The sequence below is a fragment of the Periplaneta americana genome, chromosome 12 (genome assembly GCF_040183065.1).
Source record: "Periplaneta americana isolate PAMFEO1 chromosome 12, P.americana_PAMFEO1_priV1, whole genome shotgun sequence".
In the NCBI taxonomy this organism is placed as follows: domain Eukaryota; kingdom Metazoa; phylum Arthropoda; class Insecta; order Blattodea; family Blattidae; genus Periplaneta; species Periplaneta americana.
In genome coordinates this window covers 172,655,036-172,680,804 of record NC_091128.1, presented here as the reverse complement: position 1 = coordinate 172,680,804, position 25,769 = coordinate 172,655,036, and the positions used below count along the sequence as shown (strand labels likewise).

General features: G+C 33.1%; 1 protein-coding gene across 4 annotated transcripts in view; it reads left to right on the top strand.

The window, feature by feature from the left end:
- Nucleotides 1–25,769, top strand: part of LOC138711198 (relaxin receptor 1-like) — a 125,016-nt gene that overhangs the window by 78,036 nt on the left and 21,211 nt on the right. For all 4 annotated transcript variants that reach the window (XM_069842571.1, XM_069842570.1, XM_069842569.1 and 1 more), the window contains exons 9-12: nt 1,809–1,880; nt 9,166–9,237; nt 12,778–12,849; nt 17,142–17,213. In XM_069842571.1, the coding sequence (XP_069698672.1) occupies nt 1,809–1,880; nt 9,166–9,237; nt 12,778–12,849; nt 17,142–17,213 (288 nt within the window). The remainder of the gene's footprint in view (nt 1–1,808; nt 1,881–9,165; nt 9,238–12,777; nt 12,850–17,141; nt 17,214–25,769) is intronic.

Below are 25,769 nucleotides of genomic sequence, written 5' to 3'. Positions count from 1 at the left end.
TAGTAATTTTCTAGTTACGAGGTACAATTGAGAAAAATTGCAACTTTTGACCTGATAGGTTTACTCTGACTTTGCCCGTGGTACCATGGAAACAGAAGTGTAAGATGAAACTTCGTGCCCCGTGGTTTTCCATTCGGTCCGTCTCGCTCCAATCTCTATTTAACGTGCCTCGACATCTCACATTGCTTCCCCTTCAACATTTTCTAAAGTTCCTTCAGTGGAGCAGCGAAACTCGGAGTGGGACAAGTGCCCAACAGGCTTGTAGCTCACATATTCAGTTTTTCTCAGTCGTAAACTCCCTTGCAACGGCAAGTTTTTGCGTACTTTTTAAATGTTTCTCCTCTCATTTCCCCCCACTGATTATGACTTGGCACCAGAGGCATCTCACAGCCGATTGGCTTGTCTCCTAAATTGAGACAACTCATCCTGACTGTAGATTTACTAACGCGCTAAGACAAATGTCGGGATGAGTCCTAAAAGAAATGGACAACGGATCTACATCTTCACCCCCTCCACTTCGGCATTTCACAAAATAGCTTCCTAAAATCCGAGCACTGGACTTCGCATAATGTATTCTAATTTAATTTATTTTAATTAAATATAATGTATTTAATTTAAGTTATTTTAATTTATATTATTTTATTTTAATTTTTATTTAATTTACTTTATTTTAAATTAATTAATTTTATTTTATAGCTCAGTTTATATTAATTTAATTTATTTTGTATTAATTTCATTTATTTTATTGTATTTATTTAATTTATGTTATATTATTTTTATATTATTTATTTCTTTAATTGAATTTTATTTCGTTTCTTTTATTTTATGTTATTAATTTCTTTAATTGAATTGAATTTAATTTGTTTTATTTTTATATTATTTATTATTTTAAATTAATTTTATTTCATTTATTTTATCTTTATGTTATTTATTTGTTTAATTTAATTTAATTTAATTTAATTTAATTTATTTTTATATTATTTGTTTCTTTAATTGAAATTAATTTAATTTCTTTTATTTTTATGCTATTTATTTCTTTAATTGAATTGAATTGAATTTATTTTATTTCAATGTTATTTATTTTTTAATTTAATTAAATTTAATTTCTTTTATTTTTGTTATTTATCATTTTAATTGAATTTTATTTTATTTATTTAATGTTTATGTTATTTATTTCTTTAATTGAATTGAATTTATTTTATTTTATTTGTATGCTATTTATTTCTTTAATTGAATTGAATTGAATTTATTTTATTTCAATGTTATGTATTTTTTAATTAAATTTAATTTAATTTCTTTTATTTTTGTTATTTATCATTTTAATTGAATTTTATTTTATTTATTTAATTTTTATGTTATTTATTTCTTTAAATGAATTGGATTTTTTTAAATATCTCTTTATGTTATTTATTTCTTTAATTAAATTTAATTTCATTTATTTTATTTATCTATTTAAATTTAATTTATTTCAATTTAAATTATATCATCTCATTTATTTTATCTTCATTTATTTTAATTCTGTTTGTTTTATTTTAATTTAACTTATTTTAAATTCATTTATTTCAATTAATTTTGATTTAATTTAATTTATACTGTCTTCGGTATTCTGGGACGAGCTTCCACTTCATTAAAATATTTGTGGTTAATATTTTGAGAAGGGAATCTGAATATTCTCAACCGCTATGTATATAAAATCTAATTGCATTAAATACCACAAGACATGCTCAATTGTGCAGATGAAATGAACCCAATAAAATCATACGGATTCTTACTTCATGCTCGTAAAACACATCGCCTCACTGTTTCAGAATACTGGAAGACAACACCATCGAAACTATTGGAGAATTCACGCTGGCCAACCTGAAAGCGCTTCAAGCATTGTGAGTAAACATAACAGGGACACGTCACTCTGAGAAACACGACAGCTGCGACGACCCTTAACTTTTATACCTCCATATGAAACCTGGACATGTCGCGAAACTTCATAAGTTCGCCGAGCTAATGCAAGTTTATGAAGTTCCAGAGTTCATAAGCTTAAAATCCTCACTTTATTAAACCATATATCAGGAGGGGTCATACAGTGATACTGTCAGACTATCAAAAAATAAAACCCTATTTTCATCTGAAGAGCAGTAAGACTTTATTTATTGCTTCATAACAACGATAAAGTTATTCAGCTATAGTGGGACTTTATATCCGTGATGGAGACTGTCCTGTGATATCACGAAATAATAGTATCAATAGTTCTATTACACGCATAGTATCAATAGTACAAGAAGTAATAATACCCTTGTAAAAGCAGACGTATTAATAGAACCACAGAAGAAGCAATAATGCTATACGTAATAGTAGCAGGAATAGGAATAGAGTTACTACAATAAGAGGAATATAGTACAGGTGGTAGTAACAGAAGTAATTATAACAAAGGTGGTAGTAACAGAAGTATTATTAGTACAGGGGACAGTGGCAGAAGTGGTACTAGTGCAAGTAATAGTAACTAAAGCAGTAATCGTACAAGTGGCAGTAACTAGATAATAACAGTCTTACTAATAAAAACTCTATATACAAACGTTTAACTGTCTTATACTTACACAATGAATAGCTCGTTTATAAGTCGTGTGTAAATTCCTTACTAATAATCAGTACATACGTCGTGTAAAACAGTATAATTGTTACACAGCTACGTCATAGTTTCGTCATTACTTCGTTACGAAAGGTAATAGAATATCTGAGGTTCTCTACTGGATCCGGTAGAGTGCTCTAGTGTGGCGTGTTAAATATCGATAGTACAACTGGCTCCAATCGATTACCACACTACATTTTGGTCAAAGAGTACAAGCTACAGCAACATTATTCTAATAATTCTATGATCTTTGGTTTGTTCTTCTGTGGTTACAAGGTAAACATCATCATAAAATGACAGTCGATACGAACAGCTGTTAGACGGGCGGCCATTTTTTCTCTATATACAACGTTTAAACAAGGGGTTTCGTGTATATAACTACTGCAAAGCAATTCCCATTGTATAGTTACAGGCTGTTTATACGTCCATAGCTTATTCACGGTTCATTGGTAACGTTTTCTGTTTCAACTCTGGATAAGTCTCGTATAAAAACTATACACGGTTTATTAGTAACACTGTAATAATACAAATGGTAGTGACAAGAATAGCAGTAGTACAAGTGGCAGTAACAAGAACAGTAGTATATTATAAGCAGTGACGTCGCCAGGATCAGAGCAAGGGGAGTGCGGATGGGGTGCGAGATTTAAAAATGGGGTGCATAAAAAATCCAAAATGTTCTCTCATGCACTTGCGCGCATACTATACATCTGTTTATTATTATTACTATGTAATATGTAGAGTGTAAGAGAAGGCCCTATGGTCTTAACTCTGCCATTATAAATAAGGAATTATTATTATTATTATTATTATTATTATTATTATTATTATTATTATTATTATTATCATTATTATTATTATTATTATTATTATTATTATTATTATTAGTATGTATTATTATTATGTATTATTGCTATTATTATTATTATTATTATTATTATTATTATTATTATTATTATTATTATTGGTGATATTGATTGTGAGTCTATCATAAACAACATCAGCCTTCGTATTTCTACAAAAGGTTTAAGATTTCAAAAAAATTTTTATAACAGAAATTCAAAATCACTTTCTCCAGTCTGTAGATGCATAAAATATGCCAATTTGCATGGGCACAATTTAGATCCTTTTAAGGTATAGTTTCGTTTTGATTATTAGTATTTACTGTTCTTGTTATCAATTTTATTTATGAACGGTTTTGTTTATTTAAGATATTATTTATTTGTTTTTGCACCTTTGTATCTTCTGTTTGTGTATTGTGCTGAACTATAATTGGCCTCTGGCTGTTGTTCAGCACACAAATATTAATAATAAATAATAAATAAATAAATAAATAAATAAATAAAAATAATAATAATAATAATAATAATAATTATTATTATTATTATTATTATTATTACTATTACTGCTCATCACATCCATTACGATACACTAAGGGACGTAGTTTTTACACATCCAATGAATTGTTTGTTTGTTTTTGTTCTGCAAAATAATTTATATCACTGTAAAAAAAACAGCTTGTTACGAAACCTAACAGTAAGCCTCGGAATGGGACTGATTCTCCGGCACGACCACAGCAAAGGAAAAAGGTTATAAGATTTGGTACATGGCTGACATAATTAGGAACATAAAATCCAGACGTTTGAGATGGGCAGGACATGTAGCACGTATGGGCGAATCCAGAAATGCATATAGAGTGTTAGTTGGGAGGCCGGAGGGAAAAAGACCTTTGGGGAGGCCGAGACGTAGGTGGGAAGATAATATTAAAATGGATTTGAGGGAGGTGGGATATGATGGTAGAGACTGGATTAATCTTGCTCAGGATTGGGACCAATGGCGGGCTTATGTGAGGGCGGCAATGAACCTCCGGGTTCCTTAAAAGCCAGTAAGTAAGTAAGTAAGTAAGTAAGTAAGTAAGTAAGAAAGTAAGTAAGTAAGTAAGTATTTTGTTAATAAACTACCTTTGGGGTGTGGAAAGGGGTGCTCCGATTTTTTATGGGGTGCTTGCGCACCCTTTCGCACCCCCCCAGCGACGTCCCTGATTATAAGTGGCAGTAACAAGAGCAGTAATAGTACAAGGGAGAGTAACTGCAGCAGTAATAGTACAAGTGGCAGTAAGTGGAGTGTTAGTAATGCAGGTATCAGTTAACAGAAATAGTACACCGAACGTAAATATAAGGGTCTCAGCCTTTTCAAAGCTCAATGGGAAGCATATTTACAGCATCTCAATATTTGCAACACATTATTGAGAACCTCGAATCCTCTTGTCGTTTCTACAAGGAACATAGCAGCAGAAAAAAAAGTATGTTCCAGGAAGTTAAAAATTCCACCTGAAGATCTGGATATAAGTAAAATCAATGTCCATAAACTACGACAAAATCTTAGGAAACAAGAGTACGACAAATGGTGTGCGCTTCCACATAAAGGAAAAGGTGTTATTTTATTTCAAGAATATACTCCCGGAAATAAATGGATTTTTTCTAAGGAGGGTCTATCTTCCTCTGAATGGCGGGACGCAATTAAGATGAATGCTAACGTAGCACCAGTGAGAAGTCTTCATGGGAGATCCTTGGACGGTTTCCGTTGCAGATACTGCAACGAGATTGAAACCTTAGCACACGTCCTAGGATCCTGTCAGCATGGAGAACTCCTGAGAAATTCACGCCATCATAACATCCGAAAACTAATAGCACACGCCCTTAGAAACAAATCCTTCGAGGTCCATGAAGAGATGCACTGCGTTGCGTCTGAAGGCGGCGGAATTAGAAGAGCGGACATCGTGGCTCTAGACAAGACTAATAGTAAAGGCTTTATACTGGACCCAACTGTTAGATTTGAGATGAGCCAGACCCAACCATCCGAGGTCAACAAAGAAAAACAACAAATTTATGAGCCTACTATTCCGTATTTTCGAGAAAAATATCAGATGGAAGGCACCTGGGAAGTACATGGTTTAATGATCGGAGCGAGGGGCACCATCCCACGATCAACTGTAAACACTATCAAAACATTTGGAATCCATGACATCATTCCAAAAATAATTACTTCAACCATTAAAGGGTCTGTGGCAATTCTGAAAAATCATTTATACGGAATATCATAATACCCCCCCCCCCTTTCTATTCGTTAGTGTGTGATTGTTACAAATATATGTACAAATTTATTATTTCTTAAACTTAAGCTCCTAGTTCACATTTCAATTTGGCTCATCTATCTTACTGTAATCATTACTATTCTTATATGTGTGTTATTCTGTGTTTTTGGCAACCCAGGATGCCTGGGCAGACTATTTCTTGAAATAAATTATATATACTTATCCACAACTCATTTTGTAAAGTCTCTACAACCTGTAAATGCCCTTGCCTGAAAGAGTATGTAGATGTGAAATACTTGGGAATTATTGTTGATCAGCACTTGAAATGGGGTAGACAAATCACCTTTTTATGTAACAGGATACGTAAAACAATTGACAAATTTGTAAACCTTCGCCATTACTTGCCTACTCATGTATTACGTTTGGTTTATTTGGCTATAGTTGAATCTGTTATCCAATATGGTATAACTGGATGCGGGGGGCCTTACAAAAGCTGCTCTTTTTCCTCTAATTATGTTGCAAAAACGTATAATCAAAATTTGTTTGGAAAGGCGACTGGATTATCCAACAAATTTGATCCATTCCGAATTGAATGTTTTTAGAATTGACCAAATTTATAAATACTCTTTAATGAAATTCTATCAAAAAAATAGAATGAAATTTGTAGCTCAGCCATATGATCATAATACAAGACGAAATGAAATTCTTAAATTAGATGAACCTAAATATTTCACATCTGCTGCTTTACTACACAGTACAAATTATGGGCCACGTCTCTATAATTCGATAATAAAATTTCATCCAGAATTGACTACTTTAAGCAATGAAATTTTCAGATCCAGAATTAAAAAATTTATATGACAGACTTCCCTGTATATATATTATGTACCATGTATTGTAAAACAAGTTTATTTCTATCCTAAGTGTATTTTTCTATTTTATCTTGGTTACTATATCAACATGACCTGTAGTAATTATACTACTAATAATAATTTAATATTAATCCAGCAATCTCGACATCGTCTCTTTTTTCACTCAGTTATTACTAGTATTATTATTTACTAATTTTATCATCATCTTTATGTGACCTTCTTTCTTAAGTATTTTGTCTACAAAGTATGTATATCTATGTAACGGAACTGTCCCCGAACACGAGCTTTGCTCTTTCGGGGTATTTTAATGTAACGTTTTTATGTATATGTTATTATTAAATAAATCTAAATCTAAATCTAAATCTAAACTTGTGGAGGTAGCAGCAATATTATACAGGTGGCAGTAACAGGAGTATTATAGTAGGGAGCAAAGATATTGGCGGGTCGTACTTAGCACATTTTTGCACGTACCACCCCCTCTCTTCTGACCTGTCCATTGGGATGACTGACTGGCAGCGTGTCGATGCGTTCGGGTGTAGTTGCTTGCAAGCCAATCGTTGTCTGTTCACTGTGCACATATTCAAACAGTAATTTTCAATACTAACAGTGGAATTGCTTCTGTGCCTAGTTGAGCGACATGTCTAGAAAGGGAGCGGATACGCAGAGCCAAGTGAAAGGAATTATTTATAGTGTTTACGAATACTTAAAAAAAGTTTAATTAATACAACAAATTAAAATTTTCGTAATATGATTGAAATTCTGGTTATTAAGAGAAGTGAAATATTTTCAGATCTGATAGTATATTGGCAATATACTCATTGCAGTGAAGTAAATCGTTAAAAACCATTGTTATTATTTTATTATTATTATTATTACTATTATTATTATTATTATTATTATTATTATTATTATTATTATTATTATTAAATTTGCACTGATGGATTTCATTTAATATAGTATTACTAGCCATTGTTAAGTCAATTGTATTGTACAAAATAAAACCTGGGTACCGACACAATACTATTTACAAATTATTTACATCGTCAACACCAGTGATTTTACTCACGGGACTGGCTTCATCTTTTCTTGCAACCCTTGTTTTGTTCAAAAGGTCTCTGGTCACTGCTGTCAGTTGGTCACCTGCTGTGATTCTTCCTGCCGGAAGGTCCCTGTTGACTTTCTTTGTCGCAATCCCAGGACCGCTGCCATCATTTTTGGCCTCATTTCTGAACAGCTGGAGCCATTCATCACGACTTCTACTCTTCGTGAAGCGGATGACAATAGGACGCGTCTTCCCTGGCCTGGATGGTATGCGATGTGCTACGCTTACATCATGTTGCACCAATTCTCTACCGCCTATGACTTCCGATATTTGGTCAATCGATCATCGATCTCCGGAACTCCAAATAGCATTATATTGTCTCTGCGTGTGTACTGCTGCAGATCACTCACTTCCTGTTTGAGATAGTCATTTTCTTGCACTAGCCTCTTCATCTCCTCCTGCGTGGAGTTGAGTTCATGTCTTGTGTGCGCCAATTCCTCTCTAATACTGTCGAACTTGGAAGATATGAATTCAACTGATTTTCTTAGTTCATTCACCTAAAAATACAAATGCTATTCGATATCAGTATAGTAGTTATAAAATCATGTCGCATAGGCCTATTGTATGCCAGTAGTTTGTATTATAACAAATGAAGTGTTCACATGTGCTGTTGTTTAATGAAATAATTATAATGCTGCGCACAGAAATTACACTAAATACTGACACACAGACAGTGTTTATATGTAAACACTATTTCGATGTTACAGACTTTAGGTTACGTAGCGAGGAGTGAAAGATGTTTCGGAAGCGACCCTTCGAAGAACGTTTACAGCTAAAGTAGGGGTGGAACGTGGGTTGGGTTAATATGAAGGGGTATACCTCCATCCGCCAATATTCCTGCTCCCTACTATAGTAGCATAGATCTCATATTATATCTCTGCCTCTGTGGAACGTCACAGTTTGCGATGACTGGGAAGAGAGATAGCAAAAGGTTGTACTAATTTATGGAAAAAAAAGTATGAACTCTTACCTTACATTCAGTCTAAGAATGACCAGAGCATTGGAATGAAGACAACCAGATATATTTTGTTGTGCTTTTAGTACTCTGACGTCCACGACCAAGAGAAGACACTTGAAAGTAAACGGTCAGTCACCGGCAGAGATATAATAAAACACTTATACTGATGGTAGTAACAATATCAGTAATAGTACAGGTGTAGTAATTGTATAAGTGATAGTAACAGGTCACAAATAGTACAGTGGAGCTGAAGTTTCTACTAGAATAGTGGATGTTATAGATGCAAGTTGTGCAGTAAGACGAAGTTTGGATTTTCTGTTTGTACTGACCAAATAATTTTATTGTTATAACACAAGAAATATTCGCTTTCCTTCTGTCTTTTATCAAAATTTGACCGACCTATGCTGGTTGCTATGTACTCTCAGTCTTCTTCGTGTGTTGTCACTGAGATGCAAGTAAGAGAGGTAAATTCCTATCAGAATTACGTTGGTGGTGAACATGGTTTATCTGTGCTTGCAGAGACTTGACCAAGAACCGGATCCGTTACATCCACCCGAAGGCTTTCGCAAATCTGTGGAATCTGGAAGAGCTGTGAGTATAGTACTTCGTTCCAATTTTTTTTATTTTTATTTTGCTGTGTGTACTGTAAGACTTGGTCATCGTTAACGAAGAATTCTTGCCCGCCTTACGAGCTATTTCTAATCATATTTCTTCCCTTTTATTTTACAACAACAAGAGACTACGAGATATCTCAGTGGTCACGCACTGGACTTGCATTCGAGAGGTTCCGGGTTCGATCCCCGATGCCAGCCTATCTGATAGAGGTTTTTTCCGTGGTTTTTCTCGACTGAATATGACTAGTTTTCAGTTAAGTAAAGGCGAATGCCGGAATGGATCTTAATTACCACGAAATAATAGATACAGTACAACAAAAACAAACATTCTCAACATTTAATCAACCTATATTATATTTGTATTCTATAATTTTGAAATATATATTAGTCCTACTTTTCACGTGCGATATTATTCTTCTATAGTGTTAATATTATATTATATAAGTCCATTGCCGCTGTAATTATATTTTAGTTCCTATTTTATTTTACTTATTTATTTATATTATTATTTTTTATATTAATATTATATCTGAACTGCGACCGAGCACGAGCGCTGCTCATTCGGTCTCAAATTTTGTTAATACTACTGTATCTTCTTTTTATATTGCTTGTATTATTTTATTTGTATTTCTCTTTGTTTGTTTTGTAATTATATTTCTTTATTCTGTATATTTGAAATAAATAAATAAATAAATAAATAAATAAATAAATAAATAAATAAATAAATAAAGTAAACTACAGACAGTCTCGATATGATCTAGATTGAAAGAGACTATAAAAAAACAAGCGACTACACAAAAGCAGAAAGTAGCACTGTAGAGAGCGATCACAGCTGTTGTCACGCCGCTCAGCCTTTGTAGGGGTCTTGAGTTAATATCCAAGTGAGTCCGGACGAGGCCAAACTGTTGCGTAAGCACCGCGCCATGCAATAAAACCTGTTTGTTGTGGTCGTAGCCCACATCCATAAAGGTTAAGGACTCCGCGGAAACAGTAAAATGGCGCATAATTCCTTCCAACTGAGCAAAATACTGTCATGGTCCCCCCAGGGCACAGACATCGTAAGTGAAGCAGAACACGGTAGCAAACAAATATCTGCAGACAGCAATAATAGCCGAACTGAAACTGCCGAAATGTGTGTTGTTTTTCCTACTTTTACGATAATGTACCTCGATAAAAACTACATCTAATTTTTATTATGAATTTAACCTTCATATCTCCCTTAAAACTAATAATAATTGTAGTATATTATTCAATTACTGAGGTTCGCAACTCTTAGTTTCGTTAAGCTTAGTCATTAAATAATACAAAATTACAATAGACTTAGTCAAAATTAAAACTATATTTGAAGGGTTCAGAAGCAAAGTGGGCGAAGCGCCATTTACTGAAACCGTAGAAAACAAGGATTAAAATGAAGTTATTGCCATAATTCAATGGAAACATATAGCAAGTAATATAAAGTATACACATTAAAACTAAATGATATGTCAATCTTGATTAAACTATGGTATTCACTTAACTTCAACCCTTGCTTTCTCCGTTTTTAATAAATGGTGCTTGGCCCACTATGGCTCTGATGTCTTCATTTATCCACTTTGATTATGTAATGTCGACTTTACATCACTAATAAAAATGTTGTAAACACATTCAATACATGACTAGTTAGGTAATGATACTGCTATTACCTAACTAGTTGTGTAATGTGAATGAAAATATTAAATAAAATAAAATGGAACTGATTTTATTTATTATAAACATTAACAAGGCTATGTTCACAGTTTGTTATATTATTTCCTGTAGTTTACGATGCTATTGGTACAACTACATGTACTTACTTAGGTCGATCTTCTTCATATCTTGCGAGATTTCGATGGTACTAAACTTTCAATTGCAGAGCTTGCAGTACTTTCAAAATTGTTAAGTTATTAATTTTTATTCTATTAATTAACATTATATCATGACCCATCACCGGAATGCGTGTGTAAACTGTGTGACAAACCATGTGCAAGATGCCACTTCAGCGAGTGTTTAAAGAGAAAATCGCTGCTGGAATACAGCAGAGCCCAAAACTAATGCACATTTGTGCACACTTCTCCTTATTATAACTATTGTTCTAATATTCATAATTGAAATTACTTTCCCTTTAAAACTGTCCTCCATTCTTAATAAATTGATAAGTAACTTGAGGTACTCTTTTTTTTTTTTCTTTTTGTGAAAACAAGTTTTCGAGAAAAAGATATTTAGTTTTTAATTCTTAGTTTTTTCACCATTACAACTACAATTGATGGTTTATTTTTAACATATTTATGACCTTCTATGTATGAAAAATGTTGACAACATTTGAAAAAAAAACTTTATTTACGAGTCTAGAGTATTTTGAGATTAAATTGAGCCGAAAAACAGAAAGTTGAGAGCGCGATCTATAAATAAAAACACGCACTTACCAATATCTATTCACCTTAAAAGATTAGGTACAGCTTACAGCAGTAAAATTTTTGGAAATATTCAACACTTTTTCCCTCCATTATTGTATCTTGTACAATAATGAAAATCGGTATGTATAAAACACTGTCCTTCCGCTATATGAAAAAAAAATAATTTTAGGATTAAAAAAAATTATTTATATATATATTTTTTTTCAAGATTCAAAATAGTAGTAGTTCACTGTGCAGTGATGAAGCGTTTCCCTCATAGCTCATAAACTTGTTAACTTTTTTATGTTCTCTCTCTTTTATTTTATTGCTGAAACTCATGTTTACAATATCATGCTCTTTCAACTACATCCCTTAATAAATAATATTTTTTTTTTATTTTGTGTTAGAAGAAAACACTGATAATTGACCATTTTTTTAAATTAATTTATTTTTTATCAGACAATCTATCAAAGGTAGAGAAATGATCTTGCATCATACTGTAGATATGACATGCATAAATACACACAAAAAATTTCATCACAGAATGTTGGATAGTTTTTAGTTATGTGGGAAACGCATCATCACTGCACAGGGAACTGAATTTTGAAAAAAAAAAATGTATATAACTTTTTTAAATCGTAAAAATATTTTTTTTTTTCAAATAGCAAAGTGATAGTGTTTTACAGATGCTAATTTTCATTATTGTACGAAATACAGTAATGGAGGAAAAAACGTTGACTATTTCCAAAATCTTACTTGCTGCAATCTGTACCTAATCCCTTGAAACTGCCCAGGCCCATATGTTAGGGATAAAGTGACACAGGGGTGAACAAAGTACAGATGAAGGGTGGATCATTAAATTATTTCCGGAACAATCAACGATTTTTTTTTTTTAGATTTTCTCACTATTTTCACCGATCCAGTGTCTTAGTTAAAAAAAATTATTGCAACTGGCAGAGTGTGTTTCTGTCTATCACGGGGAATGAACATTAAAAGCTGAACAGAGGAAATGTCTAAAAACAGATCAACGTGCATGATAACTAAGCACTTCTAAACTATATTAAGTTACATGAAACTGTTTCAAAGATTCTGTCTATCTTTCGCAGGGAGCTGTCTGGCAATCAGCTGGTGTCCCTGTCCTCCTCTGTCTTCTACAACCTCACGTTCCTCATGAAGCTGTGAGTACTAAACATCGACCTGCGTCTCACAAGATCTGTTTGTTTAGTTTAATCTGTTGTTCGTGCCGGCCCGCAAATCCCCTCTATGTGCGTACCATCACGTCGTATCAAAATATTTAATTGTGTGTATCAATGTAGCCGTAGAAGAGTTACAAGCATTTTAAGGGGAGAGGATGATTAAATATGGTGGACAACGACTAAATTTTCAAATTCTTTTTTCCTTTAAACTGCTGTTTGACATGTGAAATATTATTACATAAAATTTAACCAAAGAGAGAACGAAATAATTTAAGAGTGAAATTTCAACAAGATTCATCGCTCAAATATCTCGGATGTTTTGTCAATAGTCAGAATATATTCGTAAATAGAATAATAAGGAAATTAAGGATCGCTTAGTGAAGGCCGATAAGAGTTATTATGCTCTAAACAAAATTGTATAATTTAAACTACTCTCAAGGCACACTAAATTACTTCTTTTTCTTCTTCTTTTATCTTCCGTATAGGCTACCAAGCCTGTTCATTCAGAGAGAAGAATCCAGCCATCTCTTAGGCCCGTTACACACTTGAAGAGATCTCGCTAGCGAGATATGTGTTGCGAGAAAGAGGCGAAGAGCCTTTCTCCACACACTTGGCGAGTTCTTGCTATTACACATCACACCTCGCTATGATCATCTATGCACTGCCTTCATGCAGAAAGCATTTTTCTGATTATAGTAATCACTCGTTGGGGGAAATATTACAGGTTATGTATTTACGTATATTGTCGTACTTTATAAATTACGTACGAACGCTATGTTGAATCTTAATATTCCGATGATCAGGAAATGGAGTTATATGAACATATTTTGTTAGTGAAAGAAAAAGTAGGCCTAAAATTAAAGTCAGAAATATCTGAAAATCACATTGTATCTTACGAAGATAAGGGCGAGTTTTGGTCACTGATTTCGATTTGGATAATGATACGTTAGGCGTTATTTCAGGTTGAATGGACCACAGTTTTTTGCCATTCATGATATGATAGAGGATTCTTTGCTATGTTTTGATTAAAATTATAACTGTTAAGACATATAGATACATTATTTCAAATGTTATAATTAACACTATTCAATCTCATCAAAATAAAACGCAGCCCTATTTATTTTCAGATCATCTGATATTAGTCTGCAGACTTCTTTAAGTTTCGTGTTTTTATACTTTTCATCCCGTGCATCATATAAATAGACCTACGGGTGACATCATACAAGTTCAATAAGTCAACAAGTTTCTGACTAGAATTATCAGCCATCTTTCCTCATTGTCAATAAAAACAATACAATTCATCGCCACCTATGCCATTATTTCTTCATCGTTTTCTACATTCAGTCGTCATAAAGAGTATAAATGTCAAACATCTTTGATAAATGTGTCAAGAAAATTCGCTGAGCTACCAATTTCAGCGAGAAACTCGCTCGAGGTTTTCGTCTCGAACGAAAATCTCTTCCAGTGTGTGGACGTCCGTTTGAATCCATATTATCAATCTTTGAATTTTCTCGCAACACATTTCTCGCTAGCGAGATCTCTTCAAGTGTGTAACGGACCTTATGGGGTCTTCCTGGACTCCTCCTCTTTCGAAGAGTTGTCCCTTAAAATCTTCACTAACCTATCGTCTGGCATCCTATCAACGTATTCCTTACATTCTGCTCTTCTCCCATTGGTCCATTACCTTATAGCTCGAACCCCATACTGCTCCCTAATGCCGTTATTCCTGACAATATCTAATCTAGATTCTGCTACAAAATTATCATTTCTCCAATGTTGCTGTACGGTGGAAAAACATGGACTTTTAACAAAAAAGAGCATTTGAGATTTACAAAGATTTTATTGCCAGCAAAAATTACACACAATAACAAATATTTTACAATAATATTGTAATACTCGTACATGAATATTCTTCAAGATTCGAAATTGATTACCAATCTCTTAGTCAAATAGCCTACATATTACAATTTATTTTATAAATACAATGTAACTGGGTCACACCAGCAATGATTGTATACTTTTGAAAACAGAGTTGTAGGAAATTATTTGGCCTCATCAATGATCGTGGTGTTTGGAATATCCGGAAAAAAAAATTAGAAGTATTTTCGACCAACCGGATGATATGGACATAATTATTAAAAGAAGAAGATAACACTGATTTGGCCACGTGAAGGGGAGTGAAGCAAGTGCTTTAGTCAGAAAACTTCTAGAGGGACGTCCAGTAGGAAGAAGACCTTAATTAAGGATGACCACGAGGATCCGGAAATGAATAGCAAACAAATACAATTAATTAAATATGAATAGTGTTATAAAAATAAAGTGTAATAATTAAGCACCATTGATTATCATTGTAAAATAAAATCTTAGAAGATGACTGAATTATACTGATAGAAAAAGATTTTATTTAAAATTAGCATATCCTTAATTAAGGCCTTCTGAGTGGTATAAATGAAATTGTATAATCTGCAGGGAATCTTTGAGAATTTGCGAGATGATTTTTTGAATTTCAAAAGATGATATTGATAATTGCTTTAAAAAATGATATGTAAATTTCGGTAAAGAACTCCGAGCACCAAAAAATAAACCTGTCACTGACCAATTGAAGAGAGGGATGTTATACTTGGCACTAAGGTAGGGAATACAAGGTTCATAAATGACGCTCTTTTCCTGATCAACCTGATGAGCTTGGTTTAGATCTCTCTCCATGCGTATAGTTGGATCTATTATAATAGCCTTTTGTTGTAGACTGTTTATTGCTATTATATCTGCTCTTCTGTGAGAGTAGTCTTCAGAAATGCAGTGGACCTCTTCATGAACTTCCCAACCCTTGTTCCGAAGAAAACAGGCTTTAGAGATGTGATCAATTGACAACCAGTCTTTAGTTACTGGGGTACAATGCATGCATCGTATCCGATTCGAGTACCTAGACACAAGAAAAAATACTCGACTGTTCCCTATTTATCTTATGAAAGGTAACAATTCGTAGGAATAGTTCAAGTTCACTTTCAGATATGGCAATATCACTTGAATAAATATTATTGAAAGGTCACATGTCCAAACTGTTTTACAAATTGAGTTATGACCACAATTCTATTCTTCTTACTGTAGCGCATCGTTTGCTGAAGAAAAGGCACAAGTACGTGCACTCTACCCAGTGTAACAGTGTAAACAAGTTTCCGTGTAGTATAGAATAATAGTATCAATAACAAACTATCTTCTTTTCCCATCATTTTTTGCATGATGTAGAATATAAAATCTTATGATTCCATTTTTTTTACAACAGTTACAAAATGGTGAGTAGTTGAATCATTAGGAAAAGGAGTGCTTAAAGATTAGAAAATATACTTTCAAATTTCACAGTATTCAATTATGGTTTTTGATGCAAAGTCCCCGGGTACAGTGGTTGCATATAAATATATTGTTGGACTAATGACGCACACATTCAAGTTACTACCTAATGACTTGAAACTACTTGAAAGTGAAGCATATTATGGAAAAGTTCGAGTAAATAAGAAGAAAGTTGAAAATGTCAGCAAAATTATACAGTACATACTTCCTGAATATCTTCAATTTTATGAAGAAATTTTCCAGTGGCCGAAAGAAGAAAAAAACAATGAAGATGACTGAAAACTTCAGAGAAAGTGTTTAATGAAGAAACTTCAAAGCTTTTATGCTTTTAAATTGCTTTTCAGAAATAAGAGATATTGCCTTATCAAAATAATGTTCTTAAAAGTTAAATTCTTAAGTATTTGTTAGTGAATAATAGTTAAAACACATTTAAGGCCATAAAAATTCATTTAATTATGTTTTGCTTATTGTTTATTATTAAAAGAGTGTAAGTCCATTATAAATATTATTTTTTACAGTTACGTTTTAGTGATGTTACATTAATTTATGCATGTAAATGTAAATTTACACCTTCGTTGTCGAATAAAAATATCTGATTACACTACAAAGTACCATTATCAAAATAAACAGTTTTTTTTGCTTCTCCTGTAAAATTGACAAAAGTGCACATGTGATCTTTCAAAAATAATTGGTTCCCTTATAGTTTACAATAAACGTTCACTTTAGTCTTGTCTCAACCATAAATAATGCTCTTTTTTCACAGAATTGCACAATAACTAACAAAACTAGCATTAGAAATTCTGAAGTTGGGGATTTTGAAAAAAAGTAGAGATACGAATTTACAATTGTAAGGGTGCATGGCTTGTGAAAACAGAAATAAACATTTATTGTAATGATCATAAAGACATTTGCTCATTTCTTTTCAGGTCGTTGTCAAACAATCCTTTCCGTCTACTGCCAACACAGCTATTCAGAAGATTAGAAAATCTGCGATCGTTGTAAGTTCAAACATCTCATACTAATGTGCGGTAGCGGTATTTAAATAAAAGTTAAAATACGCGAAAAAAATAACATTAAAATTAGAAACTAGAAATGAAAAATAAATTAAATCGAATAGATAAAGCGAAAAAAAGTAAGTACATGAAATAATACAAGGAAAAACAAATATAAAACTCGGCGCTTATTAGAATATGAATATGTATGAAGGGAGGACAGAATTAGATTATTGGTGAAAATGTTGATTTAGTTTTTATTTTTCCAATATATTATTCGATTCCCCTCTTTAAAATGGTATATCACATGTGACTACACTTAAATTATATCCATTTTAATTTTTTCGATTTTCTGAGAAGGAATGTACATACAAGTTTTTTTTTTTAATTTTAACGCTCATTCTTAGTAAATTTACGAATTTTGGACGTAAAAATATAGATATATTTTCTATTTTCCAAATTTATTCTTTTATTTTTCTATTTAAAATGATACATTACATATTATTACACTAAAATTACAATACAGTCAAACCTCTGTACAACGAAGATCGATATAACGATAAATCCGCAATAAACGATATTTTTTCTATGGTCCCGGCAAATGTCCTGTATAAATAACGTTAAATATTCCTCAGTAAAGCAATGAAGCAATTTTAGAAGCACCCTGTTACAACGATATGTATTTTTAACTTAATGTTTTCTCCTTAATCGAAAGTTTGGTCTTGCGGAGGGTAGCAGGTAAAAGATTCTTCACCCGAGAGTGCGAATTTACACGAAGGGATGGACGTGTAACCAGTTTTCCTAGTTACTTTCCAGTGTGTATTGAAAAGCGTTTAAAAATATACGAATGGGGAAAAATAATTTCTGAGTTTGGAAATATGTTGAAGAAAAACAAGTGTTTCAGAATAAAGTCGACTTATGTGTTCATGAGCTGCAAAAGAATCAGCTGTCTAACTTCAACAATTCTTCTGAAAAAGTTCCTTATGTTAGACATAATTTAACTTGTCAGCATAGGCAATTCCATGTCCTCTTAAAAACGTCTCTATTGATGTAAAGCAGCGTTTCTCAAACTTTTTTGAAGTGGGGACCAATTTTTTAAGTCAGAACAGTTCCGCGGACCACCTTACTCTTGTTCCCTTCGAAAGCAAATTTATAATTTTTGTAGCATATTTTAATACTAGTATACTTATACTTTAAAATAGAATTAATTAATTATAATATTTTTTCTAATTATATTTTTTGTAGCCAATCACAAGTAAATTATAACAAATTCTGATCAATGTTATTTCATCGCTTGCCTGTTAGCAGTTAGTTGTTTGAAATCCTTCTTATGAGGTACATGCCAGTAGTTGTCCATGTCTCTGTTAAATAGTGTCCATTATAAATAATGGAAAACTGGCTTCGATCCGGATCTTTGAAAAGAAAGGAACATGATAATACGCTTCATTTAGGCAGTGCTAATAGTTCAGAAGCTGTGTGTGAAGAAATACATTAACTTAAAATTGTAGTGCCCATTAAAGAAATACCTAGTCCTAGTGGTAGCTATTCAAAGAAAAAATACTTTCGTAAATATGACAAGAGTTATTTGGAACTTGGATTTACTTGGTGTGGCAATGAGAGTGAACCATAACCTTGGTGCGTTGTTTGTTACGAAGTGCTTTCAAACGAGTGTATGAAACCCGCGAAATTTAAACGGCACTTAGAGACGAAACACGCAATTATAAAAAGTAAACCTGTCGGATTTTAAAATAGACGGAGTCTAAAATTTCTTATATCGTCATCTGTAAAAACAAATAAAAAGATTAATGCAGAAACATGCCCGATTTTTATCAAGTAAAGATGCAATTTGGTACGTTCTATTATTGGCGTACGACGTACAGTACGTGCCCATTTCAATGTGCAGACTGGGTGTCGGCAAAACTATTAAGAAATAATCAATACTTGAAAAGGTTCGGTACTTCGGTCCTCTGTTATGAATTCGGGTGGTCCCTGGCTGGGTTACAGGCTCGGCGCCAGATGTTCAGGGAAAAGACGTCGAGAAACACCACGTTCATAGTGCTTTAAATCCCTCTTTTGTTGCTGATAGTAGAGTGGGAAATGGATAGACGGGTAGGGTAAGAAATTGTAAGAAAAAGAGACAGGCGATTGCCATGTGTCATTGCCAAAGTCTGAAATTTTCAGCTATGGTGTAATACGCAATTCGTTTGAATATTATTTTTTCTTCTGTCTTTTTGAAGGACTACAAGGGCAGAACTCGAGGACCATAGGTGGTCCGCGGACCATAATTTGAGAAACGCTGATATAAAGCATAGGTTATCCGTAAATTCTTATTATATTTTGAAATACTAATTCCTGTCTTTTATAAAAGTGACGTCAAAAGATTGATCAATTCTTTGTTAGGCTTTAAAAATTCATAACTTATATTTCAATCCAAGTGCAATCTGTGAGTGCTATTCTATCTGTAAACCCAGTCTTTCGTACCTTACCCTTGTCTCATCCATTTACATCCACCGTTTGGAAGCACTGACAGGGAACATTCTTAGCGCCTGATGTGTCTCCACACGCTAAGCACTTCAGTCGGAGAAGTTGCCGCAAAGATACGAGAAAATAAATGTATTTATCTTACTAGCCGTACCCGTGCGCTCCGCTGCACCCGTTAGAAATAAATATAAAGTAATTACATAACTAAAATAGGACATTTAATCCAGGGAATATTCGTATTTGATAGAAGAATAAATCGTTTAATATGTTACTTAATTTAAATTGTGTTTAAAAATTAAAATGCGATCATTTTGATCCAGAGACCACTCATTTGGTGCAATGACAATTTTTTAACATGTTTCTTAATTGTTATTACATGCAACCATAGTTTAATGAAGATTGACATTTCGAGGGTTCAGAATGACAAGGTTCTATCTAGTGTTTAGTAAATTTTACAGGAGAGCATTTTAAAAGTTTGGTTGTTAATAAAATCAATGCAGGTAAGAACCTTTTCAAACTAACTTTATCACGATGAATAATTGAGATATCAACATATAATTTATATGGTAGATAGCTGTGAAGAAGCAGAATTCAATGCAACAAAAATCTCAATTTTGCTAAAAATGTCAGATAGAACCTTATCATTCTGAGCCCACGATTTCTTTTAGTTTTAATGTGTATACTTTATATTACTTGCTATATGTTTCCATTGAATTATGGTAATAATTTAATTGTAACCCTTGTTTTCTACGTCTTAAGTAAATGGCGCTTGGGCCCACTATGATTCTGAACCCTTCAAATAACTTATATAGTGATTCAGCATATATAATTATATTTCTTTCTTTCGAAAATGTAAGAATTCACGACCTCCTATGTACCATTGCCATAGAATGAATAAATGTGTTTTTTCTTCCTACTCAAAAATTTTATATTTTGCACATAGTAGTTACTGCAGGAAAACCAACGCTATAATCTGAGGCGGCGGTGAAAATATATGAAGACATTATTACAAAAACATCCCTAGTCATTTTTAATTAAATTGAGTTAAGGACACATTTGCTACTACGGCCCATGTCAAGTGCAATAGACACAAGGGTAAAATACCAGTTGAACGGAAATAGCTGATGTGTGTTAGTCTTTTATTTTTTATTGTTCTGAAAAATAGCAATTTTGACAAGGTTTGTTTTTGTAATAATGTCTTCATATTATATTGTTATTTTAAAAGTCTTGTATATCCTTAAATATCAGCCCTATCAAAATTTTGCATAGAATAAAACTTATCGGAAATCATTTAAGAAACTTTTGTTATGTAACATTTTTCACAAAAATCAATAATAAGCGAGGTATTTCGATTTATTTAATTCAGGCCCCCTTATAACCCCCCCTTTTAAATAACGTATTTTGAATGCCATAGAGCTTACAATCTAAGTTACAACGAACTTAATTTATATTCCAATTTTCATCGAAAACCGTTTAACCATTATCGCGTGAAGAGGTAACAAACATCCAGACAGACAGACAGACAGACAGATAGACAGACATACAAACAAAAATTTCAAAAAGGCGATTTTCGGTTTCAGTATGGTTAATTATACATGTTAACACCAATTATTTTTGGAAAATCGAAAATTACCAGAAAAATTTTGGCTACAGATTTATCATTAGTATAGATGTACAATCTTGTTCGCTGCAAGAGGTATTGGACCGATGGGGAATAAGGATTTTTAAAGTAACGCATGAATTGCAATTAAAATTTAATGAGAGAATTTTGGATAAAATTCTCAGACATATTAAAGCTTGTAATTATAAAGGAATATTTTTTAAGATTAAATATTTTTGAAACTATTGTTGTGCGAGTTATGACGTCATCGAGTACATTTTTAAATGACAGCGTATAGATATTAATACAATCTGAAAGGATATAATTATTTTTGTATCACTATGCAATACTTTGATGATGATAATGATAATGCTGATGATGATGACAACATTTGATTGGATCTCCTAATTCCGTGAAACGTTTTATGCTGTTCCTGATTGTTGTTATGAGCATGGTTGGGATTGTAAAAATATTTGGGATTTTAAATAAAATTCTGATATTTGTTTTCATTTCTGTCTTCATACTCCCCGCATTTAAATTTAACAAGTCGGAGCCTTCTAATTAACTACTTCATAATCGCTTCCTCATTCCATGAGGCCTAGTCTTCAGACAACAATGCAATTGATAGTCGAAATAATTCACACATCAATATAACGTCAATAATTTGTTTGAAATTGTAATGAATAATAATATGTCATTAAAAAGTATTTTAGAATTATACTATGTTAAATTAAATATTTCTGTCTCTAAACTCCCCGCATTTATTAATCACCGCATTTGTGTACGAATAGTTATGAATTATTCATTACGATGTCACACTCATTTGTTTCCACTTCTTGTTTTATCACGGTGGCAAGATTCCGAACTACTTTGCTTTAAACATACGTACAATTATAAAGTTACTAGTGCTGAACATTATAGGCCTAATCCTGGTAAAAAAAAATCTAGTTCTCTCCGCTTTCGACCAAAACTACCTCAAGATTTGCTTTTGTAATATGAACTGTCACCTAAATAATTAAATATCATTTCATAATTTGTACTTATAGTGAACATGTTTATTGTTGTTGAGGAGTATTTTACATTGACCTCTATATATATATATATATATATATATATATATATATATATATATTTGTGTGTATTACTCTGTGTATTTTAACTTCAATCAGAAAATACCAATAAAATGCTGCTGAATTGAAGAAAGCGCATTTTTGTAAAGTTGTTAAAGAGTTAATAATTATGAAAGAATTATAAGATCTCGGTATCCATATTTAGGCTAGCCTGTAGTTAACACAATTTTCTATAGTAATGTCACAAGAGGTCTGAGATTTGCCGATAAATCCACGAGCGAAGTGAGTGGATTTATTTGGAAAATTTCAGACCTTGAGTGACATTTATTAGGGCTATTTCGTGAATAAAATAAAATTCTAATTAATATATATCCCTAAAATTCCCTAGCAAAATGTTAATAATTTACATTTATGAATATTTATGTCTTTTCAGACATTGTGAAGTCGAAATAGATGAATAACGATTACAGCAATAAAGAAATTGAATGCTATTCAGTAATGCCAATTGAGAAAAGCGAAATACAGGTTTAAAAATGTTAATTACATGTACTACGCTTTTCTTTTGTTAATATAACAGAAATACGTTTTCATTATCTGTTGAAATCATAATTCAATTTAAACATTTTATAGTATAATTACAAATAACCTGACTAATACATTAATTAAATGAACAATTGTTATGAAGGAGTGTCATTTTCTTTAGATACAATGGACATGGAATTAGAAGTTGAAGATGTAGATGTGGAAATAGGATTTCGCACTTTATTTAGTACAATGGATTTATGCTCATCGATTTACGTGGAAACAGTTGGCGACACTGACTAAATAAAAGAACGACAATGCGATAAATTAATAGTGATAAACTGAGCTGCAGAAATTATCGCGATGTATGACTGTGATTTGTCGGAATTCAAAATTTCCGCTATACTGGAGAATTAGCACGGTCACTTTGAACCGTGCCGTTACGTTTACCACCAAATTTAAGTAAATACACAATGTCACCAACATAAGAACATGACGTTGGTGTGTGGCGTAGTTGGCGGGAGAAATTTTTTCTCTCTCTGTCTAGCTCCTTCGTTCTGAACATTATTGAGAGATAGCACCACTGTTAGCGACAATGTGTATTTGCGTAAATATTGCGAGTAAATTATGACGAGTGCCTTAGATGAGAGGCTCGGGACAGAAACAGTTTTGCTGTAGCGCATGCGCGGACCTCTCATGCAGTGGGAGCGTGATCCTTACTTGAATTTATTTTTGCGAGTACTTGCAGATTAAATGATTGAGATCCCTTCTTGCTCCGGTTACAGGCCTTGCATTTACGAAGGTTATGTTATGTTAGGTTAGCTTAGATTAGCTTAGCTTAGGTTAGGTTAACTTAGGTTAGGTTAGATTAGCTTTGGTTAGGTTAGATTAGTTTTGGTTAGGTTAGCTTAGCTTTGGTTAGGTTAGGTTAGCTTTGGTTAGGTTAGGTTAGCTTTGGTTAGGTTAGCTTGATTTGATTCGTCCATGTAGTAGTTAAAATTATATAATATGACAGTTTTGATTCGTAATATTGTTAAAAAATAATAGGCCTATAATGAAAGCGGTGAATAATTTCATGGTCCTTAAATTTTTTTTCGTAAAAGGCTAGGTATTTTTCTATAGGCCAGAAATAAAACAGCAACGCCGTCATAATTACGTACTTTACGCTTTGGCGAACATTAACCGGAAATTTACTTTCCGTCATTTTAATTGTATTCCGTGAAACACACCATTTTTCCTGTTAATTTCCTTGTGATAACCTAGTTTATTATCTTATTACATCTTCATTTTCTTTTAATGCATTCAAAAAACCGCCGTTGTACTACATAAAACCTTGAACTTGACTAATGGAGTGAATTATTTAAGAATATAGTCGCGAATTTGACTACCACCATTTCGATTATATTTTGTTTGATACGGCTCGGTACGGCCCGGTGACTAGTGGCCAGCGAGTAGAGTCGACTATCGATATTGGTCTGCCGTGCGTATTATCCAGTTGTTCCAAAATTTCATTACACTTCATTGGCCGAAAATGAAATGACGTCATATAAATGAAATATTATACTGACGCATGATATCGCCAACAAGTTAAGGGAAGAAGTGCAGAACTTCTCAGTTTACATATATGCAGATGATATGGCACTAGCGGAGGATTACATAACAGACCTGCAGAAAGGAACAAATCTAATCAGACAATGGGCAGAGGAGAACTGGTGCTGAACGTCCTAAAAACAGAACTAATGGTATTCAGAAGAGGAGGACGGCTGAGCAAGGATGACTACATCGTCTGTGGCGGACAAATCCTAACGCCGAAGCGGTAATTGAGATATCTGGGAATCACTCTGCAAGTCACCGGGACAGCATTCACGATCCATCTACAGGAGAGACTAGCAGTCGAGCTCAGAAGTATAAACGACATCAGGCAACTACAAAAAATGTCAATAGAGTCAGCAAAGGAACTTTTCCGGGTCAAAGTTGTACTCGCACTAACATATGGACTAGAGATCATGTGGGAGTACTTGTCCTGCAAACAGTTACGAGAGCTCGAGAGTTTGAAGCCTAGGTTCTTGAAGAGGGTGCTAGGGGTCTCAAAATTCGCGTTATCACGTTACGTGTAGGGGAGACTGTTGTACCTTTAGCATAGTGTACCTTTGAATATTTTTTGTTTTTTTAATTTTTGCTGCTACCTAGAGGACTCAAACTGAAGTAGATTGTAGAGAAAGCCGCTAAGTAGCTCTGGTCGTAGTTTCAGTTTGATTTATTGCAAAGTGTGAGTTCCGTAGACAAAAGAAATTTTTTAGTACCAAAAGTAAACATTTCGTTCATTGATGTATGTTTTCTAATATAAAACCAGATTGCATTTGTTAATATCTTTCAAGTACGGTGTGTTCCCTATCATCTGGTGAGTAATAACATATTTTAATTTCCATGATTTATTTGACTATCTTAGTTTTCGGAGCCATATTTGTTTAAACGTGCACCCTCTTGTACCTTTGAACACAAAACATCTTGTACCATGGAACATGTTCCAAATTACACGATACTATCGGTTTTTGTTTTTCTTTTATTTTAAGGTCATGTCACGAAGTAAGTCTGGAATTAAAGAGGTCCCCAATTGATTCGGATGCCTTGAAGAAAGCTGTTGAAGCAGTTATTGCTCCTTACTTACTTACTTACAAATGGCTTTTAAGAAACCCGAAGGTTCATTGCCGCCCTCACATAAGCCCGCCAGCGGTCCCTATCCTGTGCAAGATTAATCCAGTCTCTATCATCATACCCCACCTCCCTCAAATCCATTTTAATATTATCCTCCCATCTACGTCTCGGCCTCCCTAAAGGTCTTTTTCCCTCCGGTCTCCCAACTAACACTCTACATGCATTTCTGGATTC